We start from the raw sequence: 24,135 nt of genomic DNA, 5'->3' as shown, positions 1-24,135 counted from the left end.
GCAGGGGGACGGACGATCAGGAGGATCTGCAGCCTGGCCGGGACCCGCTTCTCCACGCTGGAAATGTAATCTTTATTTTCTTCCTTCCTTCAGGAGGATCCGCAGCGCTGAAGACACCGGAGGGAATAAGATAAGGCTGTAGTGTTTGTTTGTGTGCGCTGGAAGCTATACTGTGTGTGTGCGCTGGAGGCTATACTGTGTGTGTGTGTGTGTGTGTGTGTGTGTGTGCTGGAGGCTATACTGTGTGTGTGTGTGTGTGTGTGTGTGCGCTGGAGGCTATACTGTGTGTGTGTGTGTGTGTGTGTGTGTGTGTGCTGGAGGCTATACTGTGTGTGTGTGTGTGTGTGCTGGAGGCTATACTGTGTGTGTGTGTGTGTGTGTTTGTGTGTGTGCTGGAGGCTAAACTGTGTGTGTGTGCTGGAGGCTATAGTGTGTGTGTGTGTGTGTGTGTGTGTGTGTGCTGGAGGCTATACTGTGTGTGTGCGCTGGAGGCTAAACTGTGTGTGTGCGCTGGAGGCTAAACTGTGTGTGTGCGCTGGAGGCTATACTGTGTGTGTGCGCTGGAGGCTATACTGTGTGTGTGCGCTGGAGGCTATACTGTGTGTGTGCGCTGGAGGCTATACTGTGTGTGTGCGCTGGAGGCTATACTGTGTGTGTGTGTGTGTGTGTGTGTGTGTGCTGGAGGCTATACTGTGTGTGTGTGTGTGTGTGTGTGTGTGCTGGAGGCTATAGTGTGTGTGTGTGTGTGTGTGTGTGTGTGTGTGCTGGAGGCTATACTGTGTGTGTGCGCCAGTGTGCTAACATAGCATGTGTGTCTAAGAGTGGGGATCAGTGTTAATATAGTGTGTGTGTGTGTGTTGGTGGGTGTGAGTCCTGACCTAAATACTTATTACGTTATTTTGACCCAACTACTTATAAAACGGAACTGCTTGGTAATTATTTTGGAGGGGTGCCTTGAAAAAATTATAGAGACTCTGAGGGTGCTATGAATTGAAGAAGTTTGGGAACCACTGGCCTATAGTGTTTGTGCTTCACACTATTAGCATCCAGAGGAAACATATGCAAACACAGGTAGAACATAAAACCTCCACACAGATAGTGCCCTGGTCAGATTGGAGCCCATGGTCCCTGCGCTGCAAGGCAACATTACTAACCAACCAATTTTAACAGTTCATTGAAACTGAACACTGTACTTTACTGAACATGGTATAATAAAATGTTTATCCAAACAATTTAAAGTTTTCCATTACATTTTTTTTTTTTATAAATACAAGCTATGAGGATACCAGGGCTTATATTTAGCTCTTTTATCCACTCACCACTAGCTGTTCAGGCTGAAGCCAGCCTTACGTGCTGACTGAGGGTAAACAGCAACTGTAATGGATTCAGATTCACCTAGGTAAATAAATTGTACTTTATTTCATATAAGGAAATAGGAACACAGATAGAATGATGATGCAACAAACAAAAGCCAGGGGGTTTACCACACAAAGCATACTAAAAGAACTTTACGATAAAGGGAATATTGTCAGTGTCCCGACAATAGGGTTTCTGGGATACATCTCGGGATCCTTGGGACTAGCTGTGACAGGGATGTAGTGGAAACTGGGAGACCAGATGAATGTCTTGCTCATAGGGGTAACTCTTTTCCTGTATACCAGACGTTAGGAGGAGGAGGAGGAATGCTGGACTGGACACCATACTAGAATAATTGACTGGAATCTGGACCTGATGGACTGAAGCTGGACGTGGGAACAGGGAGGACCTGAACCCACGACCAGAGACTCAGTAACGCCAAGAACTCAGAAACAAAGAGGAATATAGTACCACAACTGGGACTGGGAAGACACAGAACTGAGGCAGTGAATATACAGGGGTGGCAACCTAATGAACAGAATAAGCTTCGAACTGGCCCTGGACAATTCAGAACTCAGAACCTGAGGTAGGCCTGGAACTGGACGTCGGTACCCCGAGACACAGAGATGGCTCCAGAAAGTGGATGACTCAGAACAACAACTTACTACCCCAGATAGCCAGTAGGAGAGACAGAAATTGAATGATGAGAGGAGGATCCACACAGAAGGTGTCGAAGTCAGCAAATTGGATAAAGTCATTTCAATTAAAATCGAGCAAACTTGGTTGTCTTTGTCTGAAAAGATGCGTACGGTACGCCAAGGCTTAAAAGGGCACGGCACAACGTAAAAGGACGTACGCAGCTGCAACACGTTGGAGCAACAGTATTTAGCCTTTTACATACATTCGCACAAACACGCATACTTGTAAAATAGTACACATTAATGGTAGTTGCAACACATAGTCATTTATGTCGAAATATAGTAGTATTTATGTTATATATTATAAGTTATATGCACATTAGTGAAATATATGGAACAGGTTGAAGGAATCTTATCATGTGTGGTATCATAATAAACCTCTTAACATTTGCTACTGTTTGGTTCACTCTGCAAAGGAATCGCAGAGTGCATACACAAGTTATGAATGATAGGGAATTATGAACTACTTAAGACTAAGGAATCTTGGCGGGAAGAGCAGAGTATACCCCCTGGAGAGATGACCCCCTCCTTTGGATTCTTTAGGATGAACTAGCCAATGATTGACAACCCCTTGGACCTTCCTGAAACCTGAACCAATAGAAGCAAGCTATACCATCTTCATTGTTTTACTGTATTCCAGTGTGCATATAAGCAGCAGCTTCTCATCTAGTGATCAGACATCTTGTCCCCAGACTTCAGGATTGAATGACTGCACACTGGATACAGAGCGCCTGCGATAAGTAACGGCTGTACTTATTATCACTTCGCTTGAATATATTATACTACTTTTTGCGAATAAATCTCTGTGCGTTGGAAACACAAATCGAGGTTCGACAATCGTTATTGGTTAGCGACAATACGCACATAACAATTTGGGGGCTCGTGAGCTTTGGAGGTTTCGTTGCCGATGATACGCAAGACCAACGGATTTCGGTTCCTTAACAAAGGGTGGAGACGTGTCATAAACGGGTAAGAACGGAATGTGTTCAAAACCTGAATTTTACTCTGTTGTGAAACCGAATGTCCGTTTTGCATTGTCTAGGGCACGCTAACTAGAACCTAGGGACAAAAGAGAAAACTGTTTCTTTTTTGGCATTGTGCGTTTTAACTATTACATTGCTTTGCGTATGTGTATTTCCTGCTGTGCGTACGCGAACTTCCGGTAGATTTGCCACGTGGTTAAACAATCGTTTTGATAGTTATTATATGTGCATAGTATAATTACTTGTGAAAACCTCTGGGACATTATTAATATGGGTGGGTGCGTACCCAGTCCGCACAATAACAGTTCCCAATGGAAAACCGGATAAGGATGGTGTAGTTCCTTTAAGAAATGTTTCAATGCATTGTCCTTGGACTAGATCAGAGTTACGTTCTATTATGACTGAATTCCCAGACCCCAGAGAGGGGTTGGATAAGTGTCAGAAATTTGTTAAAGACTTAGGAAATGCACACGAACCAACAAGGATTGGCGTGTAGTGTTGAGGGCGTGTCTTCCTCCCAATACTGACATACAAAAATGTATTAAAGATTGTTTGTTGGACGAAGATGACACCTTGACTGATGAGATTAACCAAGAGAATATAGAACAAATTGTCAAACATTTAGCCATCTATTTTCCAGTAGTGGTAAATTGGAGTAAGATTTTCACCATAAAACAAAAAAAGATAATGAAACTGCAGCGGACTATTTTGGTAGAGCTCTTGCATCAATGACACAGTTTACTGGGGTATCAGATATAAGGGAGAACATCATAGGGAAGTAGCGGTAACAGTACTGATGGATGGTTTAAAGGAAAATATAAAAACAAGAGTACAAACCTCAACCCCTGGTTGGAGGGGCAACACGGTAGATTCTCTTAGAAAAATTGCTGTGGAACATGACAAAAAATTTTTTAGGAAAAGGGAAGAAAAGAGTGACAAGTTTATGACGGTGAGTATACAAGCATTAGAGGGAATGCATACACGACCACCAGCATATAACCCACATAACCGGAAACGCAGAATGTTCAGATGTTATAATTGCAAAGAAGAAGGGCATATGAGAAAAGATTGTACAAAGGGAAGGTATAATCCTAATGAAGGGTCACATAGATATCCTCCAAGGAGGGATTCACATAGACTAGAAGACTCACACCTGCCCGCACACGTTACAGCAGCAAATGCCGCACGGGAAAGCAATAGTCAGCGCTAGGGGTCAGGTCATACCTGTAGTCTACAGCCAGTGAGGTTAACTGAGAGTCAGAGAGAAGAACCAACAATGATAGTTGACATAGCTGGTAGGAAACAAACTTTTCTTGTAGATACAGGGGCGGCCAGATCTGTGATAACCTCTCCTTTTAATCTACAGGTGACCAGTAAAACTATTCCAGCTATGGGGGTAATGGGAAGAGTGTTACATTATCCTCTAACTAAACCCACAGAAGTTACTATCGGGCCTCTGCATACTAAGCATTCGTTTCTCTTGGCTGCAGCGGCTCCTACTAACTTGCCTGGGAGAGACTTGTTATGTAAAATGGGATGTGTCATATACTGTACTTCAGATGGTGTGTTCCTAGATATACCCGAGAAGGTCGCTCATGAGGTACAGGACATATTGGACACCCCTCAAAGGTTAATGTTACACTCTCCTGTTATAGAACACAGTCCATCTCAAGTAAAGGGGATGTTGCTGGAAATACCAGGTTCACTATGGACCAGAGATGGACAGGACACTGGTCTGATGGCAAATGTAGCCCCTGTCATGGTCAATCTAAAAAGTGGTAGGATAGCTCCAAAAATCCCACAGTATCCATTAAAACCGGAGGTGGAACTAGGGGTATATCCTGTTATTGAGAGGCTGTAACAACAAGGGATTTTAATTCGTACAGCCAGTACAGCAAATAGTCCCATTTTCCCTGTGAAGAAGAGTGGGGGGGAGGGGCTATAGATTAGTCCAGGACTTAAGGGGAATTAATAAGGTTGAGAGCCAATTCCCCGTAGTGCCGAATTCAGCTGTCATCCTCATGCAGATTCCACCGTCTGCTAGTCACTTTACTGTCATTGATCTATGTTCTGCTTTCTTCTCAGTCCCTCTTCACCCTGACTGCCAATACCTTTTTCCATTCTCCTATCGGGGAGTGCAATACACATGGACCAGACTGCCCCAGGGGTTCATTGACAGCCCCAGTATTTTCTCCCAAGCCTTACATGACTGTTTGCAATCTTTTCAACCCCACAATGGGTCTGTTCTAATTCAATATGTGGACGATTTGTTGCTGTGCTCTGATTCTTTTATGTCATGTTTACATGATACTAAATTGTTGTTGCTCCATCTCTCACAAAAAGGGCACAAGGTGGCAAAGGATAAATTACATCCATGTCAGACTAAGGTCAAATACTTAGGACACTGCCTCACTAAGGGGCTAAGACACCTGACAACCGACAGAATTGAGGCCATACAACACATGACTCTGCCGCAGAGCCAGAAGCAGATTCGTACTTTCTTGGGGATGTGTGGATACTGTAGGTCCTGGATCCCAGGTTTTTCTATTCTGGCATTACCATTGCAGGAGCTAGTCTCTTCCTCAAAACTAGAACGTGTTGTACACACAGAAGAGTCAGAGCAAGTGTTCTTTAACCTTAAAGATAGTCTGACAAGAGCACCTGCATTGGGAATACCTGATTATGAAAAGCCTTTTGAGCTATACTGTACGGAAGCTGATGATTGTGCAGCAGGTGTCCTCGCACAGAAACATGGTGACGCTAGCAGACCGGTAGCATACTACAGTGCGCAATTGGAAAATGTTGCAAGATCACTCCCAACATGTCTCAGAAGTGTAGCAGCAACTGCTCTTCTGGTAAGTAAGAGCGAGGACGTAGTATTAGGACATAATTCAACTGTCTATACACCCCATGCTGTATCAGCTTTGTTAAAGTCAGCCCAAACCAGACATGTTTCTTCAGCTAGATTCACAAAGTGGGAACTAGCCCTGATGGCACCCTCAAACATCACCATCAAACGATGTAGCACCTTAAATCCAGCTACATACCTTGCATCTCTAGAGACACAAAAGGGTGGGAGGTGAGGAGACCCTGGTTGATGATGAGTTAGGCAAGAATACTAACACACATGACTGTATGGAACACCTGAATCAGACCTTTACTGCAAGGCCCGACATACGTGACACCCCCTTATAAAATGTAGATTTTACGTTTTATACAGACGGGAGTTGTCATAGACAGACAGACGGGAGAGCTATGTACTGGTTACGCTGTTGTAGATGATCAGGATGTGGTAGAAGCTGAACCCCTTGGCCCACCTCACTCAGCCCAGGTGGCGGAACTAGTAGCACTAAGGAGTGCGTGTGAGTTGGCAGAGGGTAAATCAGCCAATATATATATATATATACACTGACTCTAGGTACGCCTTTGGGGTAGTGCACAATTTTGGGGCCCTTTGGCGTCTTAGAAACTTTACGACAGCAGCAGGCACGCCAGTGGCACACTCACAACACATAAAAGGACTTCTGACAGCGATACAGTTACCCAGAACAGTAGCCGTCATAAAGTGCAAAGCCCATACCTTTGAAGAAGACCCAGTGTCATTGGGCAACAACAGGGCAGACAAAGCTGCTAAATGGGCAGCAGGGCAACCTATGACTGTATCGACCGAGACTATGATGGTTTTTCAGACATTAGACATGCAGAAATTAATTGAAATGCAAGATTTGTGTTCCCTGCAGGAAAAGTTGGTTTGGAAGGCGAAGGGATGTGGTCAAGAGTCCTCAGGACTATGGAGGGATGGACAAGGTAAGCCTGTAGCTCCCCGAACATACTATCCAAGCCTGGCTGAAGCAGTACACGGTCTGACTCACCTGGGTAAAGAAGGTATGTGCAAACTGGTGAGAGCATACTGGTGTGCTCCCAGATTTTCCTCTCAGGCTGGTAAGAAAGCAATGTCATGTCTTACTTGTTTGAGGAAAAATGTTGGGAAAACTATTCCAATTGAGCCATCCCACATCCCTCCTACAGACGGACCTTTTCAGGTAATACAAATTGACTATATCCAATTACCACCGTGCAGGAATCTAAAGTATGTGTTAGTGTGTATTGATGTGTTTTCCGGTTGGGTAGAAGCATATCCGGCAGCCACTAATACTGCTGTGTTCACTGCAAAGAAAATTGTACAAGATTTTGTATGTAGGTTCGGTATCCCTAGAATCATTGAAAGTGATAGGGGTACCCACTTTACTGGTGATATCTTCCAAAATATGTGTAAACTCATGGGAATTGGTAGCAGACTTCACACCACTTACCGACCACAAGCCAGCGGTAAGGTGGAGAGAGTAAATGGTACTATAAAGAACAAGCTTGGTAAGGTAATGGCTGAAACTGGGTTGGCATGGCCTGAGGCTTTGCCATTGGTCCTCCATAGCATTCGGACCACTCCTAGACCTCCTCTTAATCTGTCCCCCTTTGAGATACTGTTCGGACGACAACCTCATTTGATCGTGAGTCCACAAGACGACTTGAAGTGTAATAATGAAGTGACTGTACAATATCTTATAAGAATGAGCAGACAGCTAAAGCAACAACAACAAAAACTAAAAATGCTGTCACCTGGTATGCCAGAAACGAACTGTTCATGATGTTGAACCTGGAGACTATGTTGTGATCTGCAATTTCTTACATTCAGGTTGTTTAACAGACCGTTGGGAAGGCCCGTACCAAGTGCTGCTGACCAGTACTACATCACTGAAGGTTGCAGAGAGAGACACTTGGGTCCATTCCACCCACTGCAGGAGAGTCCATAATCCGGAGAAAGTGCAAGATACTACTGAGACCGACGACATAGACTTGTGAATCTGTTCCAGGAGACCTAAAGCCTGCAGTCGAGACACCTGAACCAGAGACGTTTCCCCAGAACTATCTTTCCAGTGATGGAGTGGCGGTTTTTGTTTTTCTTTTGTTCCAGGATTTTCCTTGTTTTTACTCTTTCTAGGACATTCTATTTTTGTGAAGGAGGATGGAGGAGGGTTCTGGTAGTGATGCGGATGAGATGGAGGCAGAGGAAAAGTTATTAGAATACTCAGAGCAGCCTATTATCAAGCTTGGTCCGGGGGTTATGAAAAGGTCTGCTAGCTCAGGAACTCCGAGGCGGTGTGAAGGGCTATTGTATCTGCATGTTCTGCGACTCCCTCGTTGAAGAGATGCATCCAGCGATGTCAGTCCACCAGTAATCTGAAGGTGGGCGGGCATCCTTTGGAGGATTATCACTCCCTGGTGGGTAAGGTGCTAAACCAAACCGAGTGCTGGGTGTGCTCTCATGTGCCACAGGGGCAGCGTAATATAGGACTAGTGCCATTCCCTCTAAACATATCCGAAGTACTCGAATTAAGGGGTGGGAGGCCCATAGACGGGGAGGTACATTAACACTAGGTCCCCTAGTCTGACGCTTTGACAATACTCCGTAGACAGATCTTTGCTCTGTCTAAATATCTCTCATGCAAAACGTCTGGAGAATTGGGAAGCTGACCCATCAGATCAGACAATGGCTCGCCACACTCATTTTAGAGGGAGACTAACAAGGTCACCTATAGGCAGGAATGTTGATGGAAGTCACCAATTAGGGCGTATAACCAAACATAAGAAGGTATCCATTGGAAAAGTCTCTATAGATAATTGTAAGAATGTCATCCATGCGGACACGTGTCTCGAGCAAATGAAGACACTTGGTATCGGTAGTTTTAGCAAAACTGTGATATAATTAATGGGCATACTGTTCCTTATGTTCTCCCTGATGTGTATTTTGTTTGTGCAAGGAAAGCTTATTCCTGGGTGACTCCGAGTTCCAAGGGCTTGTGCTTCTTAGCTAAACTGGTTCCTGAAATCATGACTATTACTCATGAAGAAATGGTTGGTATTCACAAGACTACATCACCACCATACATACACACACAGTATGAACACCGTGGCAAGAGAAATATGATTCCTGGTGAGGAACCCATAGCTACAAAATTGATTAGTTAAACTTCTGGTTTTCAAGTTATGGTTGCTCTAGATCTCACCAGGACCGCTCGGGGAACATTAAACTTTAAATATATCCAAGACCTAGCTAAATTAATAGACAATACCACCGAAATGTATGATGACACTTTCAGGTATACTGGAAGGGAGCTACAAGCGTACAAGAAGGAGTTGGTGCAACATAGACTGGTACTAAATTATCTCACCTCTATTACTGGTGGGTACTGTGTAACACTGGCCACCCATTTCGGTGTCAAATGTTGCACGTACATCACCAATAATACAGATGACCCTAAAGAGGTTATAGACCGGAAGATGGATGAAATTTTGCAACTAAAATGGGAATTTCGAAAGAACCATAATTCTTCGTTATATGAGGTCGGGGAAAAGGTGGCAGGTTGGTTCTCATGGTTGAACCCTGTGAAATGGTTCTCCGGTCTGGGGGAGTGGGTACAGGAAATGGTTGCTAGTGTAAGTAAGCTCCTTCTCCTTATACTGGGTGTCATCTTAGCGATTGGTTTATGTGTCAAATGTGTTCCTACTGTGTTGAAGTGTGGAAAATGGTCTCCTAGGAGTAACACTGAGAAAGAGACTGAAAGGGTGGTACCAGATACCGAGATCATGGTCTGTGAAGAAGTATTGTATAATCCTGAACTTGAAACGGTGATTGGGTGATTTGTTTATTACACTATCAAAGGGTGGAGCTGTCGAAGTCAGCAAATTGGATAAAGTCATTTCAATTAAAATCGAGCAAACTTGGTTGTCTGTCTGAAAAGATGCGTACGGTATGCTAAGGCTTAAAAGGGCACGGCACAACGTAAAAGGGCGTACGCAGCTGCAACACATTGCAGCAACAATATTTAGCCTTTTACATACATTCGCACAAACACGCATACTTGTAAAATAGTACACATTAATGGTAGTTGCAACACATAGTCATTTATGTCGAAATATAGTAGTATTTATGTTATATATTATAAGTTATATGCACATTAGTGAAATATATGGAACAGGTTGAAGGAATCTTATCATGTGTGGTATCATAATAAACCTCTTAACATTTGCTACTGTTTGGTTCACTCTGCAAAGGAATCGCAGAGTGCATACACAAGTTATGAATGATAGGGAATTATGAACTACTTAAGACTAAGGAATCTTGGCGGGAAGAGCAGAGTATACCCCCTGGAGAGATGACCCCCTCCTTTGGATTCTTTAGGATGAACTAGCCAATGATTGACAACCCCTTAGACCTTCCTGAAACCTGAACCAATAGAAGCAAGCTATACCATCTTCATTGTTTTACTGTATTCCTGTGTGCATATAAGCAGCAGCTTCTCATCTAGTGATCAGACATCTTGTCCCCAGACTTCAGGATTGAATGACTGCACACTGGATCCAGAGCGCCTGCGATAAGTAACAGCTGTACTTATTATCACTTCTCCTGAATATATTATACTACTTTTTGCGAATAAATCTTTGTGCGTTGGAAACACAAATCGAGGTTCGACAATCGTTATTGGTTAGCGACAATATGCACATAACAAATGTAACAGCTGGAATCTGTAGCAGATAGAATGAAGGTGAATTTTGTATTGCAGCTAGCAGAGTGAACCTAAACTCACTCAGAGGGTAAATGGTGAAGTGCATATAATGGCAAACAGGATGAAGATGAATTCACACGAAGGGTTAATGGCTGAAATCTGTATACAGCAGGCAGAATGAAGCAGCAAACAAACAGCAACTGTGGTAAGCTGGAACCAGGAACTAGGAAAGTGTTGCACTGGCAATTAGCTGAGTGCAGGAGGAGACACTTCGAGTCTGCAGAGGAAGCTAATTGGTGGATGACATTAGGTGTTCAGACTCAGCATGATGTCTAGCAAATGCCTCACCCAAGATGACAGCCTCCAGTATAGCAGACAGAAGTTATAATTTGTCCCGGGATTTATAATGCTGCATTCTGACAGGAGGGAGATGCACAGTGATATGATACCGCCGAGTGGCGTAAACAGGACTAAGAGCCCGATTCATGACAGTCAACAAGAGAGGTGATCATTTCCTTGGAGCGCTATCCCGATCAATGAGCCACACTGTTCACACACAGTCTGGTTTACTCCTGTTTTTTCAGGTGCATAAGTTAACAAGATATACAGAGACTCAGTGCTGGATCAGCACAACAGGAGCCACAACCCCTTGTCAGTACTGTCTCAAAGAAGAAAACTGGCTGAGCCCACTCTTTTAAGCCTGGTCAGGTAGCCACAATGATGGCTTCAGCATGGCAGGTTTTAATTAAGGTTTCCCTGCAGATCTAAGTGTAGCCGCTTAGCCTCCCCCGAGTGGCTTCGAGAAGTCTAGCTGGTGTTGGTGAAGAACAAAAGGCACCATTTTATTAGACAATAAAACAACATGTATTTTAGTCTTTGTTCCTACCCTGAGTATACCAGTGTCTTTTCTTGGAAAAATGGTCCCAGAGTTGAACGACACTTCCAGCACAACCTGTCTGACTGCAAGCAGAGGTAGTCTCTCAAATTCCTTAGCAAGCATCTGGCACAACTTCTCAGGGTGCCACTATAACTGACAATTAATATTGTGCTAGTAGAGAGGGGATGTTAAATGGGATTAACCTTTATTTACATGCTGGCCACCCTTCTCTCACCACACAAGCATAAAGTGTTAGCCATATCCTGTATCTCATTTAAAACGCACACATTGACCATCTTTTTTAGTTTTCATTTACAATAATGCATGACTACTGTGGAAATTTACACCAGGGAAACAAGATGATGAAGAGAAATGTCATTGACTTATCGGCAAGTTGGACAGTTCTTTTATAACCAGCGTGTGCCTGTGAGGATCCTGAGCATTCAGTTTAATGCATTCTTGATCTTTTTGGTCAAAAAAGGTGTAAGTTGGCAATGGGACTAGGTGTCCATCATAATTGCCTGCTTTATTATTCACTGGAATTATCAATGATGCAAAGTGAATTTAAGCAATGTACATTTGGTCCCACCAAAACAGTATACACTAATGCAATCAAATAAACAATTTGACTTGTGTAAGATTACTAGAAGATCCTGATTTAGAGTTTGGCATAAACAAAAACAAAGCATCATTTTAAATTACGCAAAACTTTAACTTTCAGCCCCCTGAAGTGGCAATTTGGGGGTGTGCAGGCGCAAATTGTTTATAGTAAGACCTGCACATGTAAGTGTAGCATGCACTGTTCTGATGAATAGCAAGTTTTACTCCATCTAAAAGGCCATAACTCTAGATACAGCTATTAGAGGGCATAGACTTGAATCTCCCAAGCAATACTTTAAAGCTATGTGCAGATGGGTCCTAGTTTTGATTAAACCTCTCTGATTTGCATTTCAAATGTAGCCCCTTGTGATCTATGACATTCATTAAAGTTCATTCACAATGATGGGTCTATTAATCCGCACTCATGTTATTCAGCATAAGGCTGGTATGCCCTGGAGGGCAGCACATTTTTTGCAGGCCTGAATTCCTGACCAGTTTATTGTTTATGCCAAGGGGACACCATGCTGTGGAGGTTGCACTGCCCTGTTACAGTATGGTATAGAGTATATTATGATGTTACAGTATCATAATAATCACTATGATAGAACATACCTGCTAAAACTGGCACAACTGAACTGTGAGGCAAGCCCCCGAGGTTCACAAAGAACTCCTGTTTTCTAATAAAAAATTACCTGTTTAAGTTTACTATTTACTAAACCAGCAGCCATCATCATCACAGCTACATCAAGATTGATGCAACTCAAAACACACACATTAGGCCTCAGTTTTGCAGCCTGAAACTACACTTAAGTAGAACCACAAAATTGAGGCCTACTATAAATCAGGCTAAATTTTCACTTTTCTTAACAACACCCAATTTATAAACAATGTTCATACTGTATGTTTTTCATGTAGAATTATTTGAACATCAAAAATACAGACTATTTCCACCAGACTATGCAGTAGTTTAATGTGTATTATCTGGTGTTATATATTATTACAGCATGAATCCCGTTAGTTAGCGAAAGTCATTTTGGCCTGCCCCCATGATGTAATGACGCAAACGCGACATTTCACATTGGGAGGCGGAGCCAAACACCGTGATTCCAGGTGAATTGCGGCGTTTTGGACCTAATTCAGCCCATTTCACTAGGAAGTTTGCAGAATTATGCCAGATGCGGGAGATTGCCACACTCTTCCGGGAGTCCGTGAGACTCTCGCAAAATGCGGGAGTCTCCCAGACGTTCTGGGAGAGTTGGCAAGTATGTAGTAATGTAAGAATTGGACACCTTACTTGAACACTGTAGTGAATACTAAATGAAATATTATACAAAAATAAAGGTAATAGAAACTAATAATATATTTAACAGTACCTTAAGCAACTCATGAGATACCTCATCATACGTTAAGGTTTCAGGGGATACTTTTGGCCTTGTTGTAAATACCTTTTTCCCTAAACTATAGCTGGGGAAAATGCTCCAAAGCCACTTTCATCCCTGAATAAAACAGTATTCTTACACAATCCGCCAAGGTAAAAAAAGAAAGAATCTAGTGTGATGCAAGGAAATTAGTTACTACACTTTAATGAAAAAAACAACAAGCAAACATCTAAAACAGGAATCTGTTTACAGAAAAGGTTCAATAAAACAGTGCCTATAAGTGGTCTAATAAGAGCATAGTTGGTTACTCTCCCGGAATGTCTGGGAGACTCCCGAATTTTTGGGAGTTCTCCTGGACTCCCGAGAGAGCAGGCAAAAATCCCGGATCCAGCTGTCACCCTTCTTTAAGATGGTGGGGAGGGGGGGGCTAAACACGGCATCGTGGCCACGCCCCTGCTGCCATTGGCTAAAATTGCCCAAGCTTGACAGGGGCGGAGCCTAACGGTGCATTGTGCGTGGCCACTACCCCTCGACGGACCCCCTCCCGGACAGCTGCCTCCAAAATTAGGCAAGTATGAATAAGAGATATGGTAGCTCTCAAAGTGCAGCACAAAGTTCTTCTTTAGAGCATAGAGATTCTTTCCCTTTGTAAGATACTTTAAATTCAAACTGTTACAGCCTACAGCCAAGAATAACCACTATATGAAATGTTATTTACCAGTCTTCCTAACTACTAATGTAACAAATAGAAAAAATAAATAAGAATGAGTCAGTCTAGCCACAGAACCTCTTCTGATTTTTATAAATACTTCCATTTGTCGGGAATGGAATTATGCTCCACAGTATATTGCTTAACAAAATATAGAACTGTCTACTTGATATATTGTACAATGTAGACATTGCACCAAGCTTTTGTTGTTTATGTAGATATCTACAGTTCAAAACTGCAATTAATGTTGCTAAAATTACCCTTTTCCCTGTTCAAAAGACACATACCTAGCCGATGTCATACAGTTCCCACCATGGTAATGAAGACTAAATCCACCAATTTAAGCACAGTAATACGATGAGACCAACAACTGCACTGATGGAGTGCTTTAGGGTTACCACTTAACAGAAGATCAAATGTCTTCAGGTAATAGGCATGTAAGTTTTCAGGTGGTAGTATGTGTATTAGTTAGTAACAGTGTCAAGCAAGTCCAAAGACAATTCATGGGACAACAGATCATTAAATCAGCTATGTTAGACACTTGGCAAGTAAAAAAGCATAAGTAGTGAATCAATAAGATGCTTGCATGTTACTAACAATAACCTCAGTGATATATTAACTGCAGATTCTCTATCCCAGCATCCAAATCAGAAGAAATACTCTGCATTGATAATTGTAATCACACAAGTCTTCTTATTTTTATCTTCTAATTGGGGATGATTGATTAATCATACACCTGACTATAATCCAACAAAATCCCTGACTTTGTGCATGTGTACGTAGAAGAATTGATGCTGTTTTGAAGGCAAAGGGTGTTCACGCAAAATATTGATTGGATTTAGATTTCTCTTCTATTAATTCTGCCTTTTGTTAATTGATAAAAATAAACTATTAACACTTTATTTCTCTTCCCTGCCATTGGGGGACACTGTGAGACATTGGGGTATAGTAGTGGGCTCAGGAGTCTTGTCACTTTAACTGCCAAGTCTTTGGACTCCTCCCCTACTTAACCCCTTCTCTCCAGAGAGATCCTCAGTTTTTTTTAGTGACTTGGAGCTAAGGTTATAGGCTCCTGTCTATACTCTGTTAGTCTTTTAGGATGTCATGTTTTTATTTTTCTCCCTTTAGGTGCAGCGCGGGACTCCAGCCTAAGACCCAGGAGAGTGAGTAGGACTCAGCTCTGCTCACTCTGGGTCCCAGCGCAGGTAAGAGAAGCCCTGGGCTCACTTACCTTACACCTTCTGCCGGCATTCTCCTTAGTATTAGGTAAGAGGGGAGGGGCTGTGTGAAGGAGGGCATAAGGAATCCCTCAGAAAAGCAGAACGGCCACAGTCTCTCTGTTATTAGCGGACAAGGGAGTGAAGCTGTATCAGCCTCTCCTCCCGCGCCGCTGCAGATGCCGGCAGGTCCCCGCTCGCCCCTATGGCAACGAGCAGTTAATAGGAAGGGGACACAGCGGCGCTCACACTCATTTAGAGGTGAGTTGTACGCTTTAGATGACACGTGCTCCTGGGCATTGTTTATTATATAGCGTGAGTCCAGCACTTCATGGTGGCCATTCTGCAAGGTCTTGATGGGGCCTGAAGGCGGAGACAAGCAGGGCGGATCAAAGCAGCAGGAAGGGGAGGAGTAGTAATGATAACTTCCCTCCTCCCAGGCTGTTCTTCCCGCGCGCAGGACCCAGCTACTCGTGGAGACACTGAAGTGAGCAGCCTGTCAGCGCTGGCCAGATCCTCTGCTTTGCCTCTCCTCTACTGACAGAGTTTTGATACCTGCTGTATTACAGGCTTGTATTCTATAGTCATTTGTGGAGGTTTATATTTGTTTTGTGAGTCATTTCTTGGGAAATTTTCATAGACAGTACTTTACAGGTTTTTGCATTAGGAGCTGTGCTTCTAGTTTGAAGAGACTCCAGAGTTTGACAGTCTCCCTTTTGTCTGCATTTCTTTTTAATAATTATTTTAAGAAGCAGTACAATGGCTGAGAAGGGGAAAGCTAAAAGCAAGGGTCACTCTGTGCCTTCTGCAATGTATTTTACCTGTGCAAAATGTAATATAAAACTTTGTTGGACACACAGACCGAAACACCCTTTGCGCAGCTTGTACTGCGGAGGCTCAGAGGCGAAACAGCTCAGTCCAGGAAGTATTCTCTGCAGTGGTGGAACCACCTTGGCTGCAATCCTTCTCTTCGGCTGTGGAAAAACTGACGACCATTATGCTGTGGGTAACAGAGGTACGTGAAAACACTACCCCACTTACACTGGCAGGCAGTCAGTCTGACGAAAACGCTTCCACATCTCAGGCGGGGTCTACCCACAGGGAAGATAGTTAACAACCTATTTCCCAGAGGGGTAAAAGAGCTATTACCGATACAGGTCTGGACCTAGATCAGTGCTCTGAGTTATCCTCGGCAGAGGAAGGTGAGGTAGATTTAGACCCGGAAGGAGAGAGCCGTTATGACTCTGACTCAGTTTCCACTAGTGTGGATGGTTTAATTCTAGGAATCAGTTAGGGTTTGCTGATCCTGAAACCTCAGCGGCCACGGGTGTCTCACTATTTAAAAGAGCTAAGGCTCAGTTAGCTACATTTCCCCATTCTCCTGAGATGTTGGAGATTATTTCAGAAGCTTGGCTTAAGCCAAGTAGACAATTTATGATGCCGGAAAATTTAAATCCCTTTATCCTCTGCCACCTGAAGACACAGTAAAATGGGAGTCATTACCTAAGGTTGACACCCCGATAGCCCGTCTAGCTTCATCCTCTGCTATTCTTGTCCAGGAACGGATAGCCCTTAAAGATTACATGGATAGAAAGTGTGATTTAGCACTTCACTCAGCATACACTGCTGTGGGAAGCTTGTTTAGACCAAATATGGCTGTGGCCTGGGCTAACAAGGCTGTACAATTGTTGATGGAAGCTTTGATTAAGGGTCTTAGAATTAATACTCCTCGTACAGAACTCTTAAATCTTGCAGAACATGTACTAGAGACCTTGGAGTATGTGGCAAATGCAGCCATGGATGCGGTGTCAGTGAATGCTAAGGCCTTATTGTAGCGGCTCGTCGTAACCAATGGTTGCGTACATGGTCGGTTGATACAGACTCTAAGAGAGCATTAGAGTGTTTACCATTTTACAGCTTAACCCTATTCGGGGCGGAGCTCGAAAGGGTCATTCAAGAGACTACGGGGGAAAAGGGCACTTCTCTCCCTACTGTCTCCAACAGGCCCGGGCAGGGTAGGTTTCGTTAGTTTCGGAGTTTTACCCGTGGAGGAGGTACCCTTAACAGAGGCCAGTACTCAGCGTCAAGGCCATCTGCTAGTAGAGGTGGGGCGAGAAAAGGTTCTTCTCACCCAGCAGAGAAGAGCTCAGGGTGACAGATCTTCTCGGGGGGAGCGTCAGGTAGGAGCACGCTGTCTTCTGTTCAGAGATCAATGGTAGAAGTCCACAACAGATCTCTGGATTCGAGGGATTATGTCCAGGGGCTATATTATAGACCTAGCTCTCTCCCCCGTCACAGATTTTTCATCACCCCTCTCCCCTCTTGTCCCCTCAGACGTGTTGCTCTTCATGAAGCTATTCAGAGGCTTCTAGCAGCGCAGGTTGTTAGTCAGGTTCCTCCTCTAGAAGGGGGTCAGGGTTTACTGGAGCCTTTTCTCCCAAGGGAAGGAGGAGTCCTAGCTCTGCAGAAGAATTTAGACAGGCAGATTATTCATCTGTCCACGCCCACAAATCTGTCCCTTGTCTGGTGGTTGTCCCAGGCCAATCTGGAGAAGGGCCAGTCCTTACAGTCCTGGTCTTGGACTCTAGTCTCTACAGACGCAGGTCTGTTGGGATGGGGAGGAGTAACAGGAACCCTGAGGCTTCATGGTCTCTGGTCTCCTCAGGAAGCCTCTCTTCCTATAAATATTCTAGAACTCAGAGCAGTATACAATACTCTGATAGGAGCCCAGAAATTCCTAAGAGGAAAACCGCTTCAGTTTCAGTCCAGACTGAACCATCAGGTTCCATGCTATGGTACAAGAGCGTGGTTCTCAGATCTGCTATTGGTAGCAGGGGCTCCTCCATTCCGGCTTCCAATGCAGGCAGATCTTATGGTTCAGGGTCCATTCCTTTCCAAGGTTTAGATCAGCTGGCTTTGACAGCCTGGCGGTTGAAACCCTAATACTTAGAGCCAGGGGTTTCTCTCAGGATGTTATAACTACCATGATTAGGGCCAGAAAGCCTTCTTCGTCTTCCATATATTATGTGGTGTAAGTCTGAGATATTCCACTCTTCAAATTTTAAGCTTTCTTATGTTTCACGCCGATAGGGCGGTCCTTCATACCAGGCCATCTTTTGTTCCTAGGGTGGTTTCCAGGTTTCATCTAAATCAAGGAAATTGTTGTCCCTGCGTTCCGAGCAAAGAAGGACTCCTTAGAAGAGTCTATGCAGTTCTGGGATGTAGTAAGAGCTCTACAAGGTTATGTAGACCGTACGTCTCAGGTCAGAAAGACCAAAGAGTTTTTTGTTTTATATGACGCCAATAAAAGAGGGTGGCCTGCTTCAAAGCAGTCAATTGCCCTGTGGATCACATCCACGATTCGAGAAGCTTACATTGCAGCTTCTCTGTCAGTCCCGGAAAATCTTGAAGGCACATTCTACTAGGGCGGTGGGTGCCTCCTGGGTGGCTAGGCACGGGGTGTCGGCGGAGCAGTTGTGTGGAGCGGCGACTTGGTCTTCCGTCCACATTTTCACTAAATTTTACAGACTTCAAGGCTTTGCATCGGCTGATGCAGGCTTTGGTCGCAAGGTTTTGCGTGCAGCTGGTCCAGAGCATTCCCACTCTTGAGGAAGCTTTGGTATATCCCCAATGTCTCGCAGTGTCCCCCAATGGCAGGGAAGAGAAAATAAGATTTTTACTCACCGTAAAATCCATTTCTCTGACTCCATTGGGGGACACTGCGCACCCTCCCTTGCTCTGTATGTAGCTCTATGTATGAAAACTTTGGTTATGGTTCTTTATAATTTAAGACCTGTCCAGGTTATATTACCTCCTTTACGTTCACTCTTGGTTATTCAAAACTGAGGATCTCTCTGGAGAGGAGGGGTTAAGTAGGAGAGGAGTCCAAAGACTTAGCAGTTAAAGTGACAAGACTCCTGAGCCCACTACTATACCCCAATGTCTCGCAGTGTCCCCCAATGAAGTCAGAGAAATGGATTTTACGGTGAGTAAAAATCTTTTTTTTTTTAAAGCATTTTTTGTTTGATTTAGTTGATTTATTTTATAATATAATTTTTTTTGTATGCATTCTGATGCTACCTTATATTGCACATATACTGCAATCTGATCTGTCTGTTAACATACGGCTAGTACCATTTAGACAGAGCGTACTTCTACCTAGATTCAAGTTGAAGTACATCTTGAGATTTGACATGCAATAAAAATATTTAGGTACACTTATAGCACTCCTCCAAAAACTGCCCAGCACATATATAGCGGATTCCACTAAATCCAGTAAATATAGACAATATACAAAAGTTATACGTATATAAGGCGCTTATAGGTACATAGAGAAATGGATGAGGAGACCTTCTTATATGTTCTTGTGGTATATGCAGATAAACATGTGAAACAATAGATAAAACAATATAGTGTAGTATCTTCAACTATTGTTATCCTCCACCACAAAAAAAAAAGGCAACCAATAGTCCCCAATAAGATGAATAAATAAGTTCCAGGCTTTGGGAGTTGAAGAAATGATGAACCACACGTAGGACACTCTCATCATCATCATCATCATCATCAGTTTGGACATCTGTCTTAAGTTATATTGGTGGCCTTTTTACTAGACTGGCCAAATCCCAATCAGGAGCAGCAGGGCTAGTCTCCGATGTGAGCGAATATCGTATTTATCCTGCATGTCTAGAATTTGATTTGGGACGAGTTTATATATACATCGCAAGTATAAAGATATTTTCCTGTAGGCACAATATTGAAAAGAAAGTGTCCTACACATGGTTGATGAGTTCATCATTTCTTCACCTCCCAAAGCCTGGAACTTATTTATTCATCTTATTGGGGACTATTGGTGGCCTTTTTTGTGGTGCAGGATAACAATAGTTGAAGATACTACACTATATTGATTTATCTATTGTTTGCACATGTTTATCTGTATATACCACAAGAACATGTAAGAAGGACTCCTCATCCATTTCTCTATGTATCAATAAGCGCCTTATGTACGTATAACTTTTGTATATTGTTTACATCTTGAGATCTGCTTGAATTTGGTCAAAACTACGTTTGTGATTTGTGCTCTTTTCTAAACATTCTGAATTGAATAAGGCCCTTTATGTTTTGGCACTTTAGTCTCTCTCTTCTGCTGTCTTTTCTTTCCAGACATTATTTTTGTATGGTGTCACTTTACACTTGTGGGGAATTTTAGCTCGGTGCTAGCAAGAAACTAGTAATGTAATTTTGCAATATAACTTTTTTGAATAAGTTGAGTACTTATGTACCATAGCAAGTTGCAGTAATGTAATGACCTCAGGGATTAAATGTATGATCCTCCAATTTCTGCAAGTCACCGGAAATCGTCAACTTTGCAGTGAAAATTTAAAGCAGCGATGGCTTGTAAAGGCAAATTTGCCTTTATAAGCAAACTTGTTTTTTAGCAAATATTTACCTTAGGAAGAGGCAGAGTTTGATGAGGAAAGAATTACAACTGTGCCTTGTAACAAGCAGAGCATACTTGACAACTTTAGAGATCTCCCCTCCGGGAGGGGATGGGGCCACGCGAATCACACCATCATGGCCCACACCTCTGTCAAACTATACCAATTTTGGCCTATTAAAGTAGGGGGCAGGGCCAAGATGCAACAATTAGCCACTCCCCTACCCACTTCACTAATGAAGTGGGCAGGATGCGGGAGGTTGCACTGCCTGCAGGAGAACTCTCAAAAATCTGGGAGTCTCCCAGACATTTCGGGAGAGTGGGCAACTATAAGTTAGAATGGGCATATCAATGTCAGACTAGCCCTGATGCCCTAAAGGACGTTTAAGCAGCTAAATGTTGTTTGTAAAATCCATTCCTTTTATTAGAGTACAGAAGTGCAAATTTACCTTTATAGTGTCTAAAAGGAGTACTTTCATTTAACTACTCATCTCTAAATAAAGATTAGAGACAGAGAAGTCACCTGCAGAGGAGGGGTTAGTTCTGGCTGACAGTGCACCAGAGATAGTGCCAGTGTCAAGTACTGATATGTAATATAAATAACTGTTACCAATGCACCTGAATTTCTTACTGGAACCATTAAGGTCTGTGCAAGAGGAGAAAGTGAGCTGTATATATTCGATTATTTAAACCGTTTAAGAATATGCTGGAGCAAATGAGTATAAATAAAGAGTTTACTACACCTCTGTCCACTCCCATTATCCAAACACCCACATGTGCAGGGACTTTCTGGTCATTAATTCCCACACCCACAAGTTATCTAGGACAGAGAACAGTGCAGGAGAGGAGGTGCATTACCACCCTCATTCATATCTCAGACCACACAGAGTGACAGGGGGTTACATGGAAATAACTGTAGTATGAATGGTCCTTGTTGGTGTTCCAAGACTCTTCTCCTGTATTGTGTTTATCCAAATTTTAAAAATATGTGAAACTACAAAATAAATTAAGGCTTACAGACAGATACATTATTTGACTGCAAGGCAATATCTTTGCAAAAAGTGTCATTAAACATAGTATCAAGAAGATGCTAAACAATAAAATAGAAAGCAAGCAAGCAAGTATTGTGTTCACTGTAAACAGAGCAAAGGTTAGCATGTAAAGTACATTTTAAAGGTACTTTGTTGGTAGCTTTACTAGAAAATATTAAATAAGAAATGCTCCATTCTCACCCTCCTCCTGGTTTGGGTCATGCCATCCTTGAATATGGAAGATAGCGGTAGGTCCGTTAATGTGCTTTGGGTTGACATACGTTGCTTTTCGACCAGAAAACTCAGGACACTGCTCTCAACTTCAGCAAATGCCCTGCGGTTCCGAACAGGAAAAACACGCTGACGTATTGCGCGATCCTGAGCAATTACATCTGACAAAACACCTCCAAATACTCCATGAGGGGAATCTGTAAGACAATGGAAAAAAAAATGAAGTGCATTCTGAGCTAGCAATATATGTGCTATTTGTATATGAAATGCAAAATTTGAAAAGGAGACAGTTGCCTTGTACATTAGGTTGTTGTTTCTGGTTTGCAGCCTGCAATTTAAGCTTCAGAAAAATTAAAAATGTAACATAAAAAATTATGAAAAGTTGAAAGATAAGTCTGTTCCAGTATGGATCATGAGTCAGTCTCGCCACTCTAAATCCTCAACATTAATATATCTATGCACACTAGTTATGACTGGTGGTGAAGAGAAAGTGCAAGAATCTGAGATAGTGGCAAAAAGAGAGAATAGATGATAGCACAATTGCCAGAATTGACATAAAATTCACAGATACTTTGCTAATCAAACATACAGCAATATACACCAACATTTCCAAGCCCAATTATATTATCATTGAGCATCATACAAAATATATTACCCATATATTTATAAATATACATTTCAATCTTCAGAGCGTATGAGACTTTTATGTACCCGTTAGTGCTCGCAGTGGCCGTGGGTACCGCCGCGACTCTCCGGGGTCTGCTAGGGATGTTCCGGTCGTTGCTACGGCAACCGGGGCGTCACTTCCGGTTTCTGTGTCCCGGTTGCCTGGGCAACAACCGGGATGCTTTAGTATCTCTAAACTCCGCGCTCGGCCAGCTGTTAAACAGCCAGGCGCGTGCGCACACGTTGAGGCCAGCCCTGCACACCTGTTGGAATCAGCCAATCTAGGCTGATTAAAGCTTTAGTCTCTGCTGGTACTTTGCAGATACGATTGGCTGCAGGCTCTGCTATTATTCTACAGCTGAGGACATGTTCTGGACTGTGTGCTGATTGGCCATCTGTACTATTTAAGGCAATGAGGACTGAGCCTCATTGCCGGTTATAGTGTTCTGCCCTCAGTCCTGCTGCCTGCTTGTTCTATCTGTTTGGTTATTGCTACCTTGGATTGAATACCCGTGTTTTGACCCCTGCTTGTTCCTGCGCCTGAGAACCTTCTCTTCTGACCTTGACCTTTTTGCGTGGATTCCGGATTTTGCTTCTTTGCCTGTGTGTCTGACCCTTCGCTTGTCCCTGGATTTTGCATCTGTGCTTGTGACCTTTGACCTAGGATACCTCTTCACTACAGCCCGCCAATCACTCCAATCCTGGGTACTCCTTTAAGTCAGTATACGTTACTCGACCCTCGGTCGGCCCGCAGCCAAGTCTGTCCCCACCACTAAGGGCTCCAGCGAACACCGGGCCTTCAGAGTAGTCCCCGAGTTTCACTGTACTGGCTTGGGAGTTCCTAACAGTACCTCAACAGAAAACAAACAGTATGGCAGCTGAAAATAATACATATTATCTGTCCCACACTGCACATGGCGTTCTTCCGCTCAAAATTCATTGGAGAAAAAAAGCCATGTACAGTATAGGGAAAATATATAATTTATTGATTAATTATATTTTAAGACCAAAGCATCCCATATATATTATCCTAAATGCTTAGGACTTAAGGTTTTCTAGGTGAGATATTTTTTCAGTAGTTTGGAGTGCCATGCCAAAATATCCAAAACCCTTTTTTATGGTGGTAAAATAGTTAATATCCCAATATATTCAATAACATTGTGTAGCCACTTAATTATGTGTGTATCAGGTTGGGTTATTATAGTCATGGATAGATCTCACCTCTTCAATAGATAATGATGAATCTGAAAGACTAATTCTCAGATAATTGAAATAGTCTTTGGATAAAGTTTCAGAACATAAGGTTGCACGCAGAAAGCTAATAGGAAAATCAACAATGACAATGTATATATATATAAGCATAAATCTTGAAGAGGAAGATATCACAGC

The 24,135-nt window shown here is 42.9% G+C and overlaps 1 protein-coding gene across 2 annotated transcripts in view; it reads right to left on the bottom strand.

The window, feature by feature from the left end:
- Nucleotides 1-24,135, bottom strand: part of LOC142100788 (rho GTPase-activating protein 6-like) — a 238,407-nt gene that overhangs the window by 173,776 nt on the left and 40,496 nt on the right. For both annotated transcript variants that reach the window (XM_075184601.1, XM_075184602.1), the window contains exon 4: nucleotides 22,051-22,277. In XM_075184601.1, the coding sequence (XP_075040702.1) occupies nucleotides 22,051-22,277 (227 nt within the window). The remainder of the gene's footprint in view (nucleotides 1-22,050; nucleotides 22,278-24,135) is intronic.

This window comes from Mixophyes fleayi, chromosome 9, assembly GCF_038048845.1.
Source record: "Mixophyes fleayi isolate aMixFle1 chromosome 9, aMixFle1.hap1, whole genome shotgun sequence".
Taxonomy (NCBI): Eukaryota; Metazoa; Chordata; class Amphibia; order Anura; family Limnodynastidae; genus Mixophyes; species Mixophyes fleayi.
The sequence above is the reverse complement of the archived record's forward strand: the minus strand, read 5'-3'. Positions and strand labels throughout refer to the sequence as shown.